This window comes from Amphiura filiformis, unplaced genomic scaffold (genome assembly GCF_039555335.1).
Source record: "Amphiura filiformis unplaced genomic scaffold, Afil_fr2py scaffold_79, whole genome shotgun sequence".
Taxonomy (NCBI): Eukaryota; Metazoa; Echinodermata; class Ophiuroidea; order Amphilepidida; family Amphiuridae; genus Amphiura; species Amphiura filiformis.
Genome location: NW_027305543.1, coordinates 292,833 through 312,783, shown reverse-complemented (window position 1 = coordinate 312,783; position 19,951 = coordinate 292,833). Strand labels below are relative to the sequence as shown.

The following is a 19,951-nucleotide window of genomic DNA, read 5'->3' as shown; positions in this document are numbered from 1 at the left end:
TTATTATTATTTATTATTATTATTATTATTATTATTATTATTATTATTATTATTATTATTATTATTATTATTACTATTATTATTATACTAGATTATATAAAATAGTCAGTGATATTTGCTAAATGATAAATAGTTCAGTTTTAAGTTCAATCTTAAAGACATTTTGATTGCACTACAGAGGTATTAATGTCATTCGCGATACTAATTTATCCTTTTTCTTGCTATTTGCTTGCTTGCTTGCTTGCTTGCTTGCTTGTTTGCTTGCTTGTTTATTTGTTTTGTTTAGATAAAAAACGCAGCTGTAATGGTATGGATTCATGGTAGTGGTTTTATAAGAGGCTCGGGATCACTGTCCAACTACAACGGGGTGCCAATGAGTGCGATTGGTGAAGTCATACGCGTCAATATTAATTACCGTCTGGCAACGTTTGGCTTTCTCACCACAGGTATTTCCATTTCAAATGAAACAAAATATGCAAAAACAAGAACTGTTTCACCAAATTGGCGGTAAACCATTAAAAAAGCTGTACCTTTTCTTGTTTTATTTCTCTAAGCCAGATTTTTCTTAAATGTGTAATCGCAAGTCTCTTACGCTTAAAATACATCCCTTCTCATCTGCACATAGCGACCTTCCATTATGTCCCCGCTAGTGGCAAAACACCAAAATTAAGAGCACTCTAGTTTCTCTACTTGGGTGACAAAGAATAAAATTAAGAACATCCTGTTTTTAACAGTTGATGACAAAGAGCAAAAATTAAGAACACCCTGACTTTTAATAGTTGGTGACAATGAACCAAAATAAAGAACACCGCAGTTTCTATGCTTAGTGAGTGACAAAGAACCAAGATTAAGAACAACTTGGTTTTAAAAGCTAGTGACAAAGAACCAAATAAAGAACACCGTAGTTTCTATGCTTAGTGAGTGCAGTGATGTGAGATCTACTCTCACATCCCTGGTGAGTGACAACGAACCAAGATTAAGAACAACTTGGTTTTAAAAGCTATTGACAAAGAACCAAATAAAGAACATCGTGGTTTCTATGCTTAGTGAGTGACAAAGAACCAAGATTAAGAACAACTTGGTTTTAAAAGCTAGTGACAAAGAACCAAATAAAGGACACCGTAGTTTCTATGCTTAGTGAGTGACAAAGAACCAAGATTAAGAACAACTTGGTTTTAAAAGCTAGTGACAAAGAACCAAATAAAAAACACCGTAGTTTCTATGCTTAGTGAGCGACAACGAACCAAGATTAAGAACAACTTGGTTTTAAAAGCTAGTGACAAAGAACCAAATAAAGAACATCGTAGTTTCTATGCTTAGTGAGTGACAAAGAACCAAGATTAAGAACAACTTGGTTTTAAAAGCTAGTGACAAAGAACCAAATAAAAAACACCGTAGTTTCTATGCTTAGTGAGCGACAACGAACCAAGATTAAGAACAACTTGGTTTTAAAAGCTAGTGACAAAGAACCAAATAAAGAACACCGTAGTTTCTATGCTTAGTGAGTGCAGGGATGTGAGATCTACTCTCACATCCCTGGTGAGTGACAAAGAACCAAGATTAAGAACAACTTGGTTTTAAAAGCTAGTGACAAAGAACCAAATAAAGATCATCGTGGTTTCTATGCTTAGTGAGTGACAACGAACCAAGATTAAGAACAACTTGGTTTTAAAAGCTAGTGACAAAGAACCAAATAAAGAACACCGTAGTTTCTATGCTTAGTGAGTGACAAAGAACCAAGATTAAGAACAACTTGGTTTTAAAAGCTAGTGACAAAGAACCAAATAAAGAACACCGTAGTTTCTATGCTTAGTGAGTGACAAAGAACCAAGATTAAGAACAAAGAACCAAGATTAAGAACAACTTGGTTTTAAAAGCTAGTGACAAAGAACCAAAAAAAGAACACCGTAGTTTCTATGCTTAGTGAGTGACAAAGAACCAAGATTAAGAACAACTTGGTTTTAAAAGCTAGTGACAAAGAACCAAATAAAGAACACCGTAGTTTCTATGCTTAGTGAGTGACAACGAACCAAGATTAAGAACAACTTGGTTTTAAAAGCTAGTGACAAAGAACCAAATAAAGAACATCGTAGTTTCTATGCTTAGTGAGTGACAAAGAACCAAGATTAAGAACAACTTGGTTTTAAAAGTTAGTGACAACGAACCAAATAAAGAACACCGTAGTTTCTATGCTTAGTGAGTGACAAAGAACCAAGATTAAGAACAACTTGGTTTTAAAAGCTAGTGACAAAGAACCAAATAAAGAACACCGTAGTTTCTATGCTTAGTGAGTGACAAAGAACCAAGATTAAGAACAACTTGGTTTTAAAAGCTAGTGACAAAGAACCAAATAAAGAACACCGTGGTTTCTATGCTTAGTGAGTGACAAAGAACCAAGATTAAGAACAACTTGGTTTTAAAAGCTAGTGACAAAGAACCAAATAAAGAACACCGTGGTTTCTATGCTTAGTGAGTGACAAAGAACCAAGATTAAGAACAACTTGGTTTTAAAAGCTAGTGACAAAGAACCAAATAAAGAACACCGTAGTTTTTATGCTTAGTGAGTGACAAAGAACTAAGATTAAGAACAACTTGGTTTTAAAAGTTAGTGACAACGAACCAAATAAAGAACACCGTAGTTTCTATGCTTAGTGAGTGACAAAGAACCAAGATTAAGAACAACTTGGTTTTAAAAGCTAGTGACAAAGAACCAAATAAAGAACACCGTAGTTTCTATGCTTAGTGAGTGCAGGGATGTGAGATCTACTCTCACATCCCTGGTGAGTGACAAAGAACCAAGATTAAGAACAACTTGGTTTTAAAAGTTAGTGACAACGAACCAAATAAAGAACACCGTAGTTTCTATGCTTAGTGAGTGACAAAGAACCAAGATTAAGAACAACTTGGTTTTAAAAGCTAGTGACAAAGAACCAAATAAAGAACACCGTAGTTTCTATGCTTAGTGAGTGACAAAGAACCAAGATTAAGAACAACTTGGTTTTAAAAGCTAGTGACAAAGAACCAAATAAAGAACACCGTGGTTTCTATGCTTAGTGAGTGACAAAGAACCAAGATTAAGAACAACTTGGTTTTAAAAGCTAGTGACAAAGAACCAAATAAAGAACACCGTAGTATCTATGCTTAGTGAGTGACAAAGAACCAAGATTAAGAACAACTTGGTTTTAAAAGCTAGTGACAAAGAACCAAATAAAGAACACCGTAGTTTCTATGCTTAGTGAGTGACAACGAACCAAGATTAAGAACAACTTGGTTTTAAAAGCTAGTGACAAAGAACCAAATAAAGAACACCGTAGTTTCTATGCTTAGTGAGTGACAAAGAACTAAGATTAAGAACAACTTGGTTTTAAAAGCTAGTGACAAAGAACCAAATAAAGAACACCGTGGTTTCTATGCTTAGTGAGCGACAATGAACCAAGATTAAGAACAACTTGGTTTTAAAAGCTAGTGACAAAGAACCAAATAAAAAACACCGTAGTTTCTATGCTTAGTGAGTGACAACGAACCAAGATTAAGAACAACTTGGTTTTAAAAGCTAGTGACAAAGAACCAAATAAAGAACACCGTGGTTTCTATGCTTAGTGAGTGACAAAGAACCAAGATTAAGAACAACTTGGTTTTAAAAGCTAGTGACAAAGAACCAAATAAAGAACACCGTAGTTTCTATGCTTAGTGAGCGACAACGAACCAAGATTAAGAACAACTTGGTTTTAAAAGCTAGTGACAAAGAACCAAATAAAGAACACCGTGGTTTCTATGCTTAGTGAGTGACAAAGAACTAAGATTAAGAACAACTTGGTTTTAAAAGCTAGTGACAAAGAACCAAATAAAGAACACCGTGGTTTCTATGCTTAGTGAGTGACAAAGAACCAAGATTAAGAACAACTTGGTTTTAAAAGCTAGTGACAAAGAACCAAATAAAGAACACCGTGGTTTCTATGCTTAGTGAGTGACAAAGAACCAAGATTAAGAACAACTTGGTTTTAAAAGCTAGTGACAAAGAACCAAATAAAGAACACCGTGGTTTCTATGCTTAGTGAGTGACAAAGAACCAAGATTAAGAACAACTTGGTTTTAAAAGCTAGTGACAAAGAACCAAATAAAGAACACCGTGGTTTCTATGCTTAGTGAGTGACAAAGAACCAAGATTAAGAACAACTTGGTTTTAAAAGTTAGTGACAAAGAACCAAATAAAGAACACCGTGGTTTCTATGCTTAGTGAGTGACAAAGAACAAAAATTAAGAACACCCTGGATTGGTAGTTGGTGAAAAAGAAACAAAAAACGGTCTATTTTCTATACTTGGAGCCTGACAAAGAACCAACATTAAGAACTCCATAATTGTTTCCCTACATTAATCAGAACATTTCTATTCGAATAGGCCTGTGTCACATAACGCCAATGTCTTTACTTGTCATTGTGTTGTAACAGGTGACGATATTTTACCAGGCAACTATGGAATGATGGATCAAGTTGAATCCCTCAAATGGATCCAAACTAATATCCACGGTAACAGTTTTTCTCAAGAAATAAAATAAAGAAAACAGTAATTAAATTCTTCTTATTCTTATTATTGTTATTATTATTTTTATTATTATTATTATTATTATTATTATTATTATTATTATTATTATTATTATTATTATTATTAGTGTTATTATTATTATTATTATTATTATTACTTTATTTTTCTTTGTATTAAGCATTTGGTGGTAATAGAGACAAAGTTACGATATTTGGCCAAAGTGCAGGGGCTGTCAGTAGCAACTACCACATACTCTCCAAGCAGAGTAGGGGCCTCTTCAACCAAGTTATAATGCAGGTATTTCATTTATACGGTGTGTCCCAGAATACACACAACATATGTTTCTTGTTGCATAATTCCACGTTCAAGGTAAGGGTAATTCACAGAGCACAGTGCATTTTTTATAGTCCCGATAATCGCACGAGAGAAGAATCCATAACGGTGAATAGAAATAGGTACTAGAAGTACAGGCTGAATCAAAAAGAAGTAAACTCATGTTTGAGGGGCTGTAACTCAAGATCTGCAAAGAATCTGCTAAAAATAAAAATACCACTGGAAAGAGCAATTCTACACATCTAAATAAAAAAAGAATTCTTGTAATTGTTTACAGCAAACTAAAGTTATACTCATTTGAATACAACCTCCCATTTTTGTAGTTGCACACGGCTGATTGATTTCCATCCATTTCAATTTCGACGAATCAGCAAAGTGCTAACAGGATTTATTGTTGAAAAGACAACTGTTGCTTTTAGTTAATATTCAACAAAGTCCATGACGGTACTATAGTTTGTAGGGATACCAATTCAAGTCTTTACAAACGATCTGGCAGATGCTTGATCGGGGAACGTTGGGTAAAGGATTGAGCTGATCGTTGGTCTTGCTGTAACGCATGTCTAACTCTAGCAATGTTCACTTGTGATCTAGCAGTTCGTGGTCTGCCTGAAGCTTCCGTCTGTCTGTTCCTTAGTGTCCCATGCACATTGAGCTTGTTCACATTCTTATATACTGCTCCCTTACATGAAACCCGGTTAGCTGTAGGAAATTGGAGACGAAAAAGACGCTGAACTTCAGTGGTACTCTTAGTTTCATGATACTTCGTCTACAGAAACGTGCGCTCCCTTGCGGTAAATTGTGGTGCCATGTTGTTATTTGGCCCGTTTTATTATAATGTAGTGCAATGAGGTAAAATTCATATTGAAAAGAGCCCTTTAACATGTATATTGTTGATCGAAACCACACCTGCCACAGAACTTTATTTGCATTTGAACATCGCGCCTTACCAATCAATATAATAGGTAGGCCCCTACTTGGGAAGTGAAACCGTGTGCAGCTACAAAAATGGGTGGTTGTATTCAAATGAGTATAACTTAAATTTGTTGTAAGCAATTGCAACAATTCTTTTTTTAATTAGACGTGTAGAATTTGCTCTTTCCAGTGGTATTTACAAATTTAGCAGATTCCTTACAGATCTCGAGTTACAGCCCCTCAAACATGAGCTTACTTCTTTTTGACTCAGCCTGTATATTTTAGAACAATGTTGTAACATTCCTATATTACATAATGTCTTGACTCTTGTAGTTCTATCTGCTCAACATCCTTTTCAAATGGGAAGAACTAGTTTACAAGTTATTTCGTGATTACACAATACATGTTAGGCAAAACTTCAACCAATTTACGGTAACTCTGCCGAATCAGTACAATAACAATTACATAATGCTTGCAGCATGCATGTGCAGTAGAAATTGAGAAAAAGTTAAAAATCATTGGACCGCCGACCATTGCCTGAAGTTAGAAGCATAGTTAACTAAAGCAATCATCTCTTCCTAACGTATGACTTACTAAACTTAAACCATATATTTTTGGATTCTTTTGACAGAGTGGAGCTGCTGTAGCGCCAAGAAATTTCCAAGAAACCAGTGTAGGACGAGAGATAGCGTTTAAAATTGGAGCTGAATTAGGATGCACTGCCACTGATACTACTCAGCTACGTCAATGTCTGCGAGATGCTACAGCAGAGGAACTTAATGATGCTGGAGTAGCTGTAAGCCGGGCTGTAAGCAAATAACACACTTGGCATTTAGTATGGAATTTTTCTTCACAAAGTGTCAAGACTAATCTGAAAGGTGTCTGCATACCGGACGGGTTAAATGTTTATTGGGGTGTGTCCGGGGATGGTGTAAAATGATTTTTGATAAAACAAATGTGCTTTCCACGATGTTTTATTGAAGTTTGAGGTGATATGTACTGGACCTAAATACCAATACTGCAATGAACTTGTAAGGTACCAATTGGGAAAGTGGGAGGAGCTTTTGAAAACAAATTGCTCTTAAAAGTGGTACATATACTCATCAAGTTTAAATTTTTAAATATTAACAGTGTGAGTTCATTGGACAACCAGTAATCCGCACAGTTGTTTTTGTACCGTAATTCTATAACATTTGACTCCTGTGGCGAACTTTCTGAGTTGGTACCACTATAAGAGCCATTATTTAAGCTCCTCCCATTTGCAACAAAATGGTACATTGCAAGTGCATTTCAGCTCTGACGAATAGCTATTATTGCTGACGAAGTTTAGGAAATATCACCTCAAACCCAAATAAATTTAATAATAAAAGACTTAGATCAATGTTGCATAAAGTCTGAAATTGTGTTCCCCCAAAGCTCAAATTCAGCCTCTTTTCAATCCGCCTTTTTAGGCAAATACACTGCATTGAGCACCATATTTTAAACTTGTGAAAAGCACAATTTCTATTAAACTATTATTTTAAACCATCTCCCGACACACCCCAATTAATAATTAGCCTGTGCGGTTTATGCAGAGCCCTTCCAGAAGAGTCTTGGCACTGCGTGAAGATTTATTCCATATTAAATGCCAGGTCTGTAGCATACACCTGTAATTTATTACTTGAAGAATTAGAAAGAGGATTGCGTGATTACCACCCCAACTACAGCCTGTCTAAAAAAAATTGTACAAGTAAAAAGCGCCCTCTATGGCAATTATAAAATACCGTTTTGACATGATGCTTACATTAACGTCAAGGGCGCAGTCTTAGCTCTCAAATACCGTTTGATCTGTTCAATTTGCTTGTTTTAAATTTAAAAAAAATCACAATTGTGCCACTTTTACTAGGGAAGAGAGCTGTACATGTAAATCAATGATAGCTGATGTTGATGCGTCTAATGCACTCCCCCTTCGGGGCTCGTGCATTAGACGCCTCAACATCAGCGCGCGTGCATTATTTTGTCTAATTTCTCTTCCAGCAAGTAATACGCGTTCATTGACCTATAAGTGTGCAATATTTGTTTGTAATTTAACATGTCTTAAGTGACTAAGAGAACAGTATTTACCATGATAAAATCATTGACATGCACATGTATTTAATTTTACAGCAGAATGTGAAATATTTATTTATCTTTTAATCTGTTTTAAGTGGAAAAGGAGAATCATTATTCCCGCATCATGATAAAACAGTAAAAACAGTAAAAACAAATTGATACTATCACTGATATACATGTAAAGCCCTCTTCCCTAGTAAATGGCACAATTGTGATTTTACACTTTCGTCGTTAACTAAACATATCTTGAGATTAAAACGAGCAAATTGAACAGAACAAACGATATTTGAGAGCTAAGACTACGCCCTTGACGTTGATGCAAGCATTATGTCACAACGATATTTTCTAATTACCAAAGAGGGCGCTTTTCACTTGCACAATTATTTTTGAGACAGGCTGTATAATCTGACTCTAACCATAATATCTTAATCCTGAGCCTAATTTATAATCATAATCCTATAACTCTACAACCTAAAAATGGCCTAACCAGATTTTTTGAGCGGGAAAATGGCCTAACCAGATTTTTTGAGCGGGAAAATGGCCTAACCAGATTTTTTAAGCGGGAAACTGATGGTGCACACTCTTGCGAACACCGCGGTTCAATAATGATTAAAATCATTTAAAAGACTTGACCATCAACACATTTTAATATGCTACTTTGCATGAAAAATATCATATCAAATCTGAAGGAGCCAAAGCTTTTTAAAAAATGACGCTTGAAAACAAATGGATTGTCTGAAACAGGAAATACGTGGATCATGGGAAGAAAAATTGTCATGGAATTATGCTCAGAGCACAGAGCAATCGGTGTATTTTTAGTTGCTTGCTGCATTGTTAGGTTAATTTAGACTATAGCGTTATTTATCTCCGTAAGATGTGGTTTCATTGTCCACGCTGCACGTCAATAGGAGAAAATAGTCCAAATTTTAAAACCAAATCCGACAGACCGATCCTCTTAATATTTTTCCCTAATTGCGACAACCCCCGCAAAATATTCCGACGGGATCGTGATTTATGAGGGCACACGTGACACATATCCCTACCTACACTTCACCATAATCTCCACCAACTGGCTACGTCACGAAAACCGAGCCCTTATTCTGATCTAAAACACAATCCTAATATCTTTGGCGGTTACATTTATTCGCAAGTCTTGTTGATGAATTTTCATGAATTCACATTGTTCCAGTAATTTAGTTTCAGTAATTTAAATATATTTAAAAATGTCTTTTCTACAGTCTGGATTCATGTGGGCTCCTTGTATCGATAACCAGATTGATAACAACTTCTTGGATGATTCTCCTCGGAATCTGATACAAAGGCAAGACTTTCAGAGGACTACATTGATGTTAGGATCCAATGCTGATGAAGGGACACAGAGGATACTACGCCTGTTTCCACCATACGCTACTAGGGAAGATCCGCCATTCGTTAGTGAACAGGTGTACAAGTCGGTAAGGGGTATGTTTTTATACAGCGTACACACAACAATCTGGGATAAGCGTTATAAAGAGTGTGGGTCTGATATATAACTCACCTTAGGTGTAGGCTGTACGGAGTTATTTTTCAGAGAAGAGCAGATAACTCACATCAAAATATATAGGTATCTGGATAGTCTCGGATACTAATACCGGAATTGTAACCGCTAACTAGTGGGATATATCTAAACTGAGCTCAAAAAGAAACTTATAATTTTTCACAAGGTCATATCTTGAAATCCCGTCCATCAAATTGAACCAAAATTACACACAGGTTTACTTCAATACTCTACTTAGTAACCAAGCAGTTATCCAACTGACACAACAGCAAAATGCACTGACATGGAACAGCTTCCTGGACCACATTCACATGGGCTGTGAAAGTCCAGGAAGCTGTCCCATGACAGTGCATTTTGCTGTTGTGTCAGTTGGACAACTGCTTGGTTACTGACATGTGTTTTGAGTAGAGTATTAAAGTAATCCTGTGTGTAATTTTGGTTCATTTTGATTGACACTATTTTAAGATATGACCTTGTGATTCACAAGTTGTAAAAATTATAAGTTTCTTTTTGAGCTCAGTTTATATAGCTCATAAAGAGCTCATTCTTTGACAAGTTGGCTCCAAGCAGAATGGTAGTTATTCTAATTAAGTCATGTGACAGGGTGTAGGAGGGCAGGTTTTGGGAAATGTCCTGGTACTATAATCCCATTGGCTACTGTTTAGGACAATCCCACTATAGCGGCTTCTTAGTGAAACCTGTCCAACTAAGTAACCGTAAGTGGTGCTATTCCGAAACTACATTAGTATAAGACTAGCGCATATTATTTGATACCAGGTCCCCCACTGTAAAAAACGGACCAGCCAAATTTGCACGCTACAGAGCCTGAAAATAAAATCCCGCGAATCACACGTATGGGAGCCACAGAGGAGTAAGATAAAACAGAGCGCGTACCACCAGTCAAAGTCCCCGTGTATTGTATGCTACCAGTTCTCGCATATTCATGAGGGCCGATTGTTCGATCATGCCGTGTCAAACAATCACGCCAGCGCTGCGTGCCTTCGCGTATACGCGACAGAGCGTTGCGTGCTTTCGCGATTACGCAATAGACAATGAAAATACGCGGTAATTGCGTAGCAGTCTCGCCTGTCGCATTTCATGGAACAATCGGCCCTCATTATCGGATGAGGCGGAGACTTTGACTGGTGGTACGCGCTCTGTTAGTCTTACTCCTCTGTGATGGGAGCTGCCATAGGGTGCTAACGGGTGCTAACGGCAACGCGGGGGTCGCCGGGGTCGCCGGGGTGCTAACGAACGCGTCGCCAGCACAAGCGTCCTACGCGATCAATAACGTGTATAGGGCGCATTCAAGTGCGCCGTCCGCAACCGGTAGTTCCTGATACGCGATGACAGGGTCAATGGCCGCTTCCACGCAGTAACATACTTCTGAACTCACTGTCAGGGTCCTGTTGATACCTGCACCAATACCGACACTATCAATTTACTGAGGCAACTAGGCCTATTTGATGATTTCTAGCAATGTCATACTATATAGTGCTCTCTCCATAGAACATGTAAACACCACAACAATGAACATGAAATTAAAGCGCCCTTTGTTTTTTGCTCAAGTTATGTCGTTGCTTCATTTCTAAATTCATTTCCCCCCGGCCAAGCTGTACTGCATACAATGTTCATTTCGAATACTGCATGCAGTTTGCAGAACCTGCTTCTCAAAATATCATTAAGGTAACATCTGAGTTGATATGAATTAATGTTTTTTTTTTGTACTTAAGGTGGTACTACATACCCCTGATAAACATTGGGACTAATTTTGCATTTTTCTCAAAAAATAACTACACACTGGTAGCAAAAGGTATGTGTATTATAGGGGCAAGGAATCCAATTACTTCACTGAAATTTGTGGTTCATTATATATGTTAAAAAATGAGGTACATTCTAGCGGTACCTCTGTTCTTATCATAAATAATGTACCGCTTGTCTTGAGTAACTGAAATTCCAGTGTAGTAACTAGATTCTATGCCCCTATAATATACATAACTTTAGCTACCAGTGTGTTATTATTTACTGAGAAAAATGCAAAAATAGTCACAAATTTATCAGGGGTGTAGTACCACCATAAGGTTAGATATTTGGGCTTGAGAGAGACTTACTTCCATTGTATATGGAAACCTGTTCAGATACGGATTTTGATCCCATTACTTACAAAATTCTCAACTCCCGGAGGGGAAGCATACTGCAGTTACTGTCCGTTTTCCTATACACAATACACAGTGCTCTCACCATTGACGCGTGACCCCTACAAATGATCTACGTTGGAAGAATGGGCACTTGCCTAGTTAACATCACTGTGTGAAAAATAACCAGCCAATATGTTAGCTATTCTCCAAACTTCTAGCAAATATATTTCTCTAACATGACCTAAAATTACAGCTAGGTTAGATGTTCAGAAATAGTCGCACTTTTGTAAAATATGAGTGAGGGCAAGGCATAGCTAGCCAACTCCCCGTGTTAATTGAATGGAGATTTGACCGAAAATATTGGTATCGGACCGCTCACTTCTGAAGGATGCCACAAAAAACGGTACAAGCTACATTTTAACTATTCTCTGGCAATCATCATGATGAGTTTCTTATATAGTATGCCGAAATTGGGTACTGTAGGTGATTGACAAATGGTCGCACTTTTCTGATAAATAAGTGACAGTGAACATGAAATATCAGCGCCCATAAACCCAAGTTAGTAGCTAGTTAGTGGAGGCCGTCACGGGACTGATTATTGATTATTGAAGTGCCTTATTAATAGATACGCACGATTTAGGGCAAGAAAAACAAACCGGGACACTTTTGGAGACATCATCATCATCATCATCATCATCATCATCATCATCATCATCATCATCATCATCATCATCGACATCATCATCATCATCACTTTCTACATTTTTTCTAAACAACATAGGGCCTACCGTTTTAATAAGATTTTTTTCTTGAAATGCATGTAACTATAATTATTGTTTAGAGCGTGATGAAATAAAACATCACGATTTTCATCACAAAACAAATATAATGCATAAGAAATCGTTTGTTTTAGAGCGTGATGATGAAATAAAACATCACGATTTTCATCCCGAAACAAAGTAATACATAAGAAATCAATTTTTCGTGAGTGATGAAATAAAACATCAAAATTGTCATCACGAAACAAAGTAATACATGAGAAATCGTTTGTTTTAAAGCGTGATGAAATAAAACATCACGATTTTCATCACAAAACGAAGTAATAGGCCTACAAAAGAAATACATTTTTCAAGAGTGATTGAATAAAACATCACGATTTTCATCACGGAACAAAGTAATACATAAGACATCGTTTGTTTGATTGCAATCAACCGCGACAGTTCGTCTCACACACATAACAATGCACTGCGATCAAATAGGTTGATGACAACATTTGATTGAATGGACTGCACTGCGCCATGATTACGTGCACCGGTTCAAATCCTTTGTTTGGAGCCAATCAATAATTTCACGTACAGCCTCTATGCAAATTAGAGTTTACACACGCTGCAGCTGGGGTAATCGACCGAAGCTTGTTGCCGTTAGTGATCGAATGCATGAGCTTATTTGCTTTACTGAATCGATTTACTGGATTAATTTCCTGTTAACTGAGCTTAACTGGGTTTAATGCCACAAAGGTCGAATCGCCTTTGCCATAGACCATGACTGCATCATGGTGCGTCGGACTCCCCACAGAATGGATGCCAATACACATACGACTCTACCATTTAGGCGCTGGAGGCGACCTTAAAATGTTTGAAGCTTCCCTCTTTCATAAACCTGGACCGTAACTTAATTTAATGATGATATTGCTTCATATTTGTCACCTATTTGTATGACAACTTTAATTTAGCGAGACCCTGTTTGTACCATGTTTACTGGTTATATTGCGGACCCAAGACCTTTCCTTCGACTGACGTTGATATTTTTATATTTTTCAAACGGTATTTCTTAATAAAACGTCTTATTAATAAATTGTTCTTCTTGTTTCATTAAATTCAAATTTCTGGTATTACCATCTCATTATAACTTTAGTTTGTAAGTGAAGCAATAGGAAATCCCATCATTGAAGATTCAATCTACCAGCACTACTTAGATTGGACTATCCAGGATCAAGACAACGTGGATTTCTTCAGACCTTATGTTGACTTCGTCACAGATCCCTTTGCCGCGAATAATGACATCGTCGCTAGAGCTCATTCAATGGCAGGGGACCAGGTTTACCGTTATCAGGTACGTTGCTAGAGCTCATTCAATGGCAGGGGACCAGGTTAACCGTTATCAGGTACGTTGCTAGAGCTCATTCAATGGCAGGGGACCAGGTTTGCCGTTATCAGGTACGTTGCTAGAGCTCATTCAATTAGGGATTCAATACCGGCGCGTCTGCGTGGTTTACTTCGCTCGGGCAGCTAAAGCTGCCCTCGCGAAGTAAACCACGCAGACGACGCGGACGCATCGTTGTTAATCGGTGATGAACAACGGTGAAACATGATTGAATCCCTTTCAACAACGAAACAAGCTAAAGATGTCTAATCTACATAATTCTTTCATTCGGAATGTCTGTTTGTCATTGCCACTCAACCTTACAAGAAGATCGCGGTATTTCTCTAAAGAATAAAGCGGTAATATTTAGCTGCTTCCGCCAACATAACTGAGTTTATGTTTACACATACGTTCCAGGCATGACGAATTTTACCCGCTCATGCGTAACGCGTACGCGTAACCTTGCGTTCGCGTATACGCTATACGCTTACTGCAAAAGTGTGTGTTCATCACGGATTAACAACGGTTGGCTCCTGTACAAAAGTATAGGAAGAGTTGTTGAATGGCAGGGGACCAGGTTTACCGTTATCAGGTACGTTGCTAGAGCTCATTCAATGGCAGGGGACCAGGTTTACCGTTATCAGGTACGTTGCTAGAGCTCATTCAATGGCAGGGGACCAGGTTTACCGTTATCAGGTACGTTGCTAGAGCTCATTCAATGGCAGGGGACCAGGTTTACCGTTATCAGGTACGTAGCTAGAGCTCATTCAATGGCAGGGGACCAGGTTAACCGTTATCAGGTACGTTGCTAGAGCTCATTCAATGGCAGGGGACCAGGTTTACCGTTATCAGGTACGTAGCTAGAGCTCATTCAATGGCAGGGGACCAGGTTAACCGTTATCAGGTACGTTGCTAGAGCTCATTCAATGGCAGGGGACCAGGTTTACCGTTATCAGGTACGTTGCTAGAGCTCATTCAATGGCAGGGGACCAGGTTTACCGTTATCAGGTACGTTGCTAGAGCTCATTCAATGGCAGGGGACCAGGTTTGCCGTTATCAGGTACGTTGCTAGAGCTCATTCAATGGCAGGGGACCAGGTTTACCGTTATCAGGTACGTTGCTAGAGCTCATTCAATGGCAGGGGACCAGGTTTACCGTTATCAGGTACGTTGCTAGAGCTCATTCAATGGCAGGGGACCAGGTTTACCGTTATCAGGTACGTAGCTAGAGCTCATTCAATGGCAGGGGACCAGGTTTACCGTTATCAGGTACGTTGCAACGGTTTATTAATTGCTAAGCAACTTGTGTTTTATTTATTTTAACTTCACTTTGATACTTTGGATTGAGCAACCACGATCAAGACAACTTAATCTTCATTTAATCTAACTTCAATAATATCATTCAAAATGATAAATGTACATTATATGCAGGAAACCCGGCCTTGAGTTATATTGTACGTGTAATGATAATTAAAACAAAGACACGTGGAAGCAAATTAAACATAAAATTGATTAAGTGTGCTTGCAGCTGGGGTACCAATGTAATCCATTGTCCCACTGACGACTCTAACAAGAGTCAAACAACTATTTGATAAAGAGCTATCAAAGAAAACTGGGAGTTTACAGGTATTTCCATACTGCATTACTATATACATGTACGTTCTATTGTCAGATGACACATGCGCCAACAGTTTCTATTCGCTGGACTCCACGTGGGAATCCCACGTGGCTCGAAAGTGGACATAGTGAGGATATTCAATTTGTATTTGGCTTTCCATTCATTGAAGGAAAGCCGGAGCTGAGTGGACCGGAAATAGAATTGAGCGTCAAGATCATTCGTTTTTGGACTGAATTTGCCAAGACAGGGTAAATATATCAAGATCTAGTTGTTTCCTTTACCGTAGTATGTGTTCACTTAATGAAGGGTTCATTGTTTATATTTGAATCCAATAATGGCTGTTATGAAGTGCAAATATAATCAAATTGAATAGAGGGGACATTAAAGGAGTGTTTCGTGATCCTAGCATCCTCTTTCTATGACAGTTTTCAGTACATATCCACGAAAAAAGCCTATTCCCAAAATTTCAGTTGATTCCGATTTTGCGTTTGTGAGTTATGCATGATTATGTGTCTTACACTGCTCCGTAGACAATGCGTTGTAATTTCGTTCTGGTGCACCAGAACGAAATTCAAATTTCACGATATCTTTGCAAAACGAATTAATCTGCAAGAAATATTTTGTACATAAACATTATGTAGCCAGAGGTTTCCAGTGATATAAAAATCTCAACTTTTTTGAGAAAAGTGGGGGATGAGGCTGTGGATCACGAAATGCCCTTTAAAGGCCACTTTTAGTAATCTCGGTAAGAGTGTAAAAAAATAAAAGTGTGTATAAACTGCCAAAAGGATAGTTTGTCATAGGTCATTGTGAAATGAAAATATGTGGCAATTGATAAAACTTGTAAAACTGCAGTATTGAAGAAGTTGAAATCCCATTGAAATAAATTCCTCAACAAATGTTTGGAAAGTTTTATCAAACATCTATTTTGTCAGATTATTTGTGACATGTTCATATCGTGTTGCATTTCAAGGGATAGGTACTTTCAATATCATTATTCCCTTCACAATGACACCACATTTGAAACAATCACTTTTTCTTTGCGCGGATAATATGAAAATCTTCCCTTCTGCTAGTGTTGTCAAAATAATACACTTATTATTTTATTTATACTTTGTAATTAAACAGAACACCAAGTATGTCAAGTGACCCAGAGAATGAGATGTATTGGCCTACGTTTACCGTTCCTGAACTCAACTACAAAGTATTGGCTCTCAATTTGACTACAGACAGAGCTCTTAAAGCAGACTCTGTACGATTTTGGAATGATCTTGTACCAAAGTTGGAAATTTTCACTGGTAATTACAATTATTGTTTGTAAAAGTTTCTTATGTACGTTGAAGCCGTTACTCAACCTTAGGCCTCGCCTGAGCTGGCGTTTGTTGTTGTTGTTGTTGTTGTTTTGTTTTGTTTTTAGAGATAAAATACTGAGATAAAAAAATCTTTTCATCATTTTCAGAGGATCTGCCGGAAGTTGAACGTGAATGGAGAAATGCATTTTTCAACTGGAAATACACTGCTATGACAGACTGGTGGGATGCGTTCAACGCATATAAACGCACTACATGTGATGAAAATGAATGCAATGAATGACTGGTTCGAAACTGAAGTAATCTGTCATGTCAGTCATGTTGGCCATTCGTTTAGACTCAAAGGTCCGATTTCTCGAAGCTTGGCTAGTGGTCAGGCTTCCTAAGCCAGTAGGCTAGCCCTATCAATGTGGATCCATTTTATTGATTCATCTTTCTAGGTGATGTACAATGTGAAATTGTAAGCACTGATATATGATAAGTTGGGTTTAAGCTTGAAGGTTTAGGAAGCCTGATCACTAGCCATGCTTCGAGAAACCGGCCCTAAACGAATTACCACAATCAGACAATAGAGAGGTTGCGATTACAATACTCATTGATGGTGCGCACATCTAACTATTCACTCTCCTGTGAGGTTGCGATTACAATACTCATTGATGGTGCGCACGTCTAACTATTCATTCTCCTGTGAGGTTGCTTTTTATCAACGAGCTATGCAAAGGGCAACATGGTCGACAGGGCCTGGGCTTTATCAAGGGTCAGAAACGCCAAGAGTAGATGTCTAAGCCAGATCATCCATTCTACGCTAGCATGCATTACCAAAGATGTCTCAGAAGAGTACCTACTTGTATCCTTATATGGAATGGCAAAACAAGGTCGCTTCCTCGGATGGGAAACAGCCAAGATGGAATAGCCTCCTCTACTCCTGGTCACCTGAGATGCTGAAAATTTACCTCAACATTTGTATGCATCATCTTTTCATAAAGTATTTTGACCCACGCATCATCGTTGTATACACACCTTTTTAATGTTCACACTTTTCTCAACTCTCTTTTTGCATCATTTAACTGTAGATACAATATACACCTATGAAAACAAATGCAAGTAATCCTTAAATCTGTAAATCACCTAATTTTGCTATCTTGCCTAATGTTTCTTATACCACTTACTATCTTAATTTATCTTTGTAAGTACCGGTACATGTGTTCTTTTTTATTACTTAAAATGAGCAGAACAGCTTTATATACAGCCTACAACCCTTTAAGAATACCATACTAATAAACTATGCAAATACTGACAGCAAAAGAATTAAGGTACTAGTTATGTTCACCCCTGTATATCCTAAACAACGACAAATATGTCAAAATTAAAACAATCAGTTAATACCTGAAACCTTTAGCTCTGATTTAAGACTTCATTTGTTGCAATAGGTTGAGAAATGCTGATTGAAAACCCAATGAAGGAACGGTACCAAAAGTTACATTTTTAAAAATGTTTTAATCAATGGAAAGCATGGTACTACTTTTTGTACAAATCACACTTTTGAAGTTGCATCTTCCTTGTGATTTTGGATCACATGTCTTTATTTTCTTGAACAATTTCAATGAATGGGGTCTTAAAGCCGAGCTAAATGATGCAGCTGTTGGCTGCTGGTTCTACTATGACATATCTGTCTTTGTTTAGGATATACAGGGTGACAATAACTGGTACGGTGGTACCTGAATGATATAATGTAACCCTTTTTTGGACACACGGTAAATTCTTTTCCTTAATTCTTTTGCTGTGAATGCTGTCTATATTAATGAAATGGACTACAACATTGTCTCCATTTCATTGTAACAATTTGGTCGTAACCGATTTACAAAATGATTTGAAACACGATCTACAGTAGCATACAGAAATGGATTAAGTACAGAATTAATTGGTAAAATAAATGCTGTGATCCATGGAAACAATTCAGGAGGGAGTTCCTCTACTCCAGTCTGTGCCAGAATACCTAATGTAACTATAGGAAGCCAACACATGAGGTCAGTCAATGCGACCGCGCCCATTTTAATGGCCATTTTCAAATCAGTTTTGAGCAAGGAGAATCCTGATTTACAAATATATACAAATAGGAGTAGATAACATATTGCAATCAACAAACACAACAGAAAGTTGAGCCCAAGGAAAAGTCCAATTGAGAAATAGTTTCCCAGTTTTGAGCCAATTTCTGTAAATGTCTGTAACTGAAGATGGTCATCATATCTGTCAAAGTCATATAGAATTGTAATGTTTTCATAATTGTCCTCATATATTTTAGTTTTAGCCAATGGTAACCCAATACACACATCAGAAAATTGATACAATTTATCATCTTGAAGGGTAATAGTTACAATACTTAAAGCAAAAACAATAGCCCATGCAATTATTGTCATTAATACTTGTGTCAATTTGCCAAATAGCTTGCGTGTTATAAAGATTTTTCTAAATGTCCAAAGTCTATCTACAGCTATGAGGGTTAGAAAGAGAAGGGATGCTTCACTTGATAAGACTGACAGGAAACCTGCAATTTTGCAAAGTACGCTGTTTCTCCAATGTTCAGCAAATGACGGAAAATACTCACTATAATATTGATCTACAGATGCAATAACTAACAAATACACACCCATAAGTAAGTCTGCCAGAGCTAAATTGGTTATAAAAACAACTTGTTTCACTTGCTTTTCATCTGTTGATGTAGACTTCATTTTTTCACATCCCCAAATGAATACCACAATGTTGGCAAACAAAGCACAAAATCCAAAAATTCATGTACAGCATTTAACTGTTGTAGATGGGAGGAGCTGCTTACACGTTTGATTTTGATTTGTGAAATCTTTATTGAGGGATTTAAACTACTTCAGTGGCAAGCACTGCTTTCCAAGCAGGCCCTCATACAACAATATTTACAACATTTTTACAGAATATTTACAAAATAACATGATGTTTAAAATATATACAAGAACATGAATAATAATGTGAAAGAAAGAAACAAGAGCTATATAGAAATTGTCATGCGAGACATGACACACAAGCCGACCTGTTGATGGGTCAAGTTTGAGCAATTTAGAAATTTGACCTTTGACCCCTAAACTTTGACCTTTGGGGTCATAAATATTTTTAACATGTTTAGAATGTCGTAAGAATAATTCCTGTTGAATTTGAGCTCGATTGGACCAATTTCGAAATTTGACCTTTGACCCCTATAACTTGACCCTTGGGTCACGGATGGGGTCAACTGCTCTTGCATTGTGCTTAGGATGTCATAAGCAAGATTCCTGGTGAATTTCAGCTTAATCGGAACTTAT

At 37.3% G+C, this 19,951-nt stretch overlaps 1 protein-coding gene across 2 annotated transcripts in view; it reads left to right on the top strand.

The window, feature by feature from the left end:
- Positions 1-18,357, top strand: part of LOC140144765 (acetylcholinesterase-like) — a 102,128-nt gene extending 83,771 nt beyond the window's left edge. Inside the window, exons 2-10 of one of the 2 annotated variants that reach the window (XM_072166569.1) lie at positions 287-446; positions 4,449-4,526; positions 4,721-4,839; positions 6,419-6,583; positions 9,117-9,332; positions 13,468-13,665; positions 15,367-15,560; positions 16,441-16,610; positions 16,772-18,357. In XM_072166569.1, coding sequence (XP_072022670.1) covers positions 287-446; positions 4,449-4,526; positions 4,721-4,839; positions 6,419-6,583; positions 9,117-9,332; positions 13,468-13,665; positions 15,367-15,560; positions 16,441-16,610; positions 16,772-16,905 — 1,434 coding nt within the window. In that variant the 3' untranslated portion in view covers positions 16,906-18,357. Of the gene's footprint in view, positions 1-286; positions 447-4,448; positions 4,527-4,720; positions 4,840-6,418; positions 6,596-9,116; positions 9,333-13,467; positions 13,666-15,366; positions 15,561-16,440; positions 16,611-16,771 lie in introns of both variants that reach the window. The other variant, XM_072166568.1, reaches the window with a different exon arrangement.
- The last annotated feature ends 1,594 nt before the right edge of the window (positions 18,358-19,951 follow it).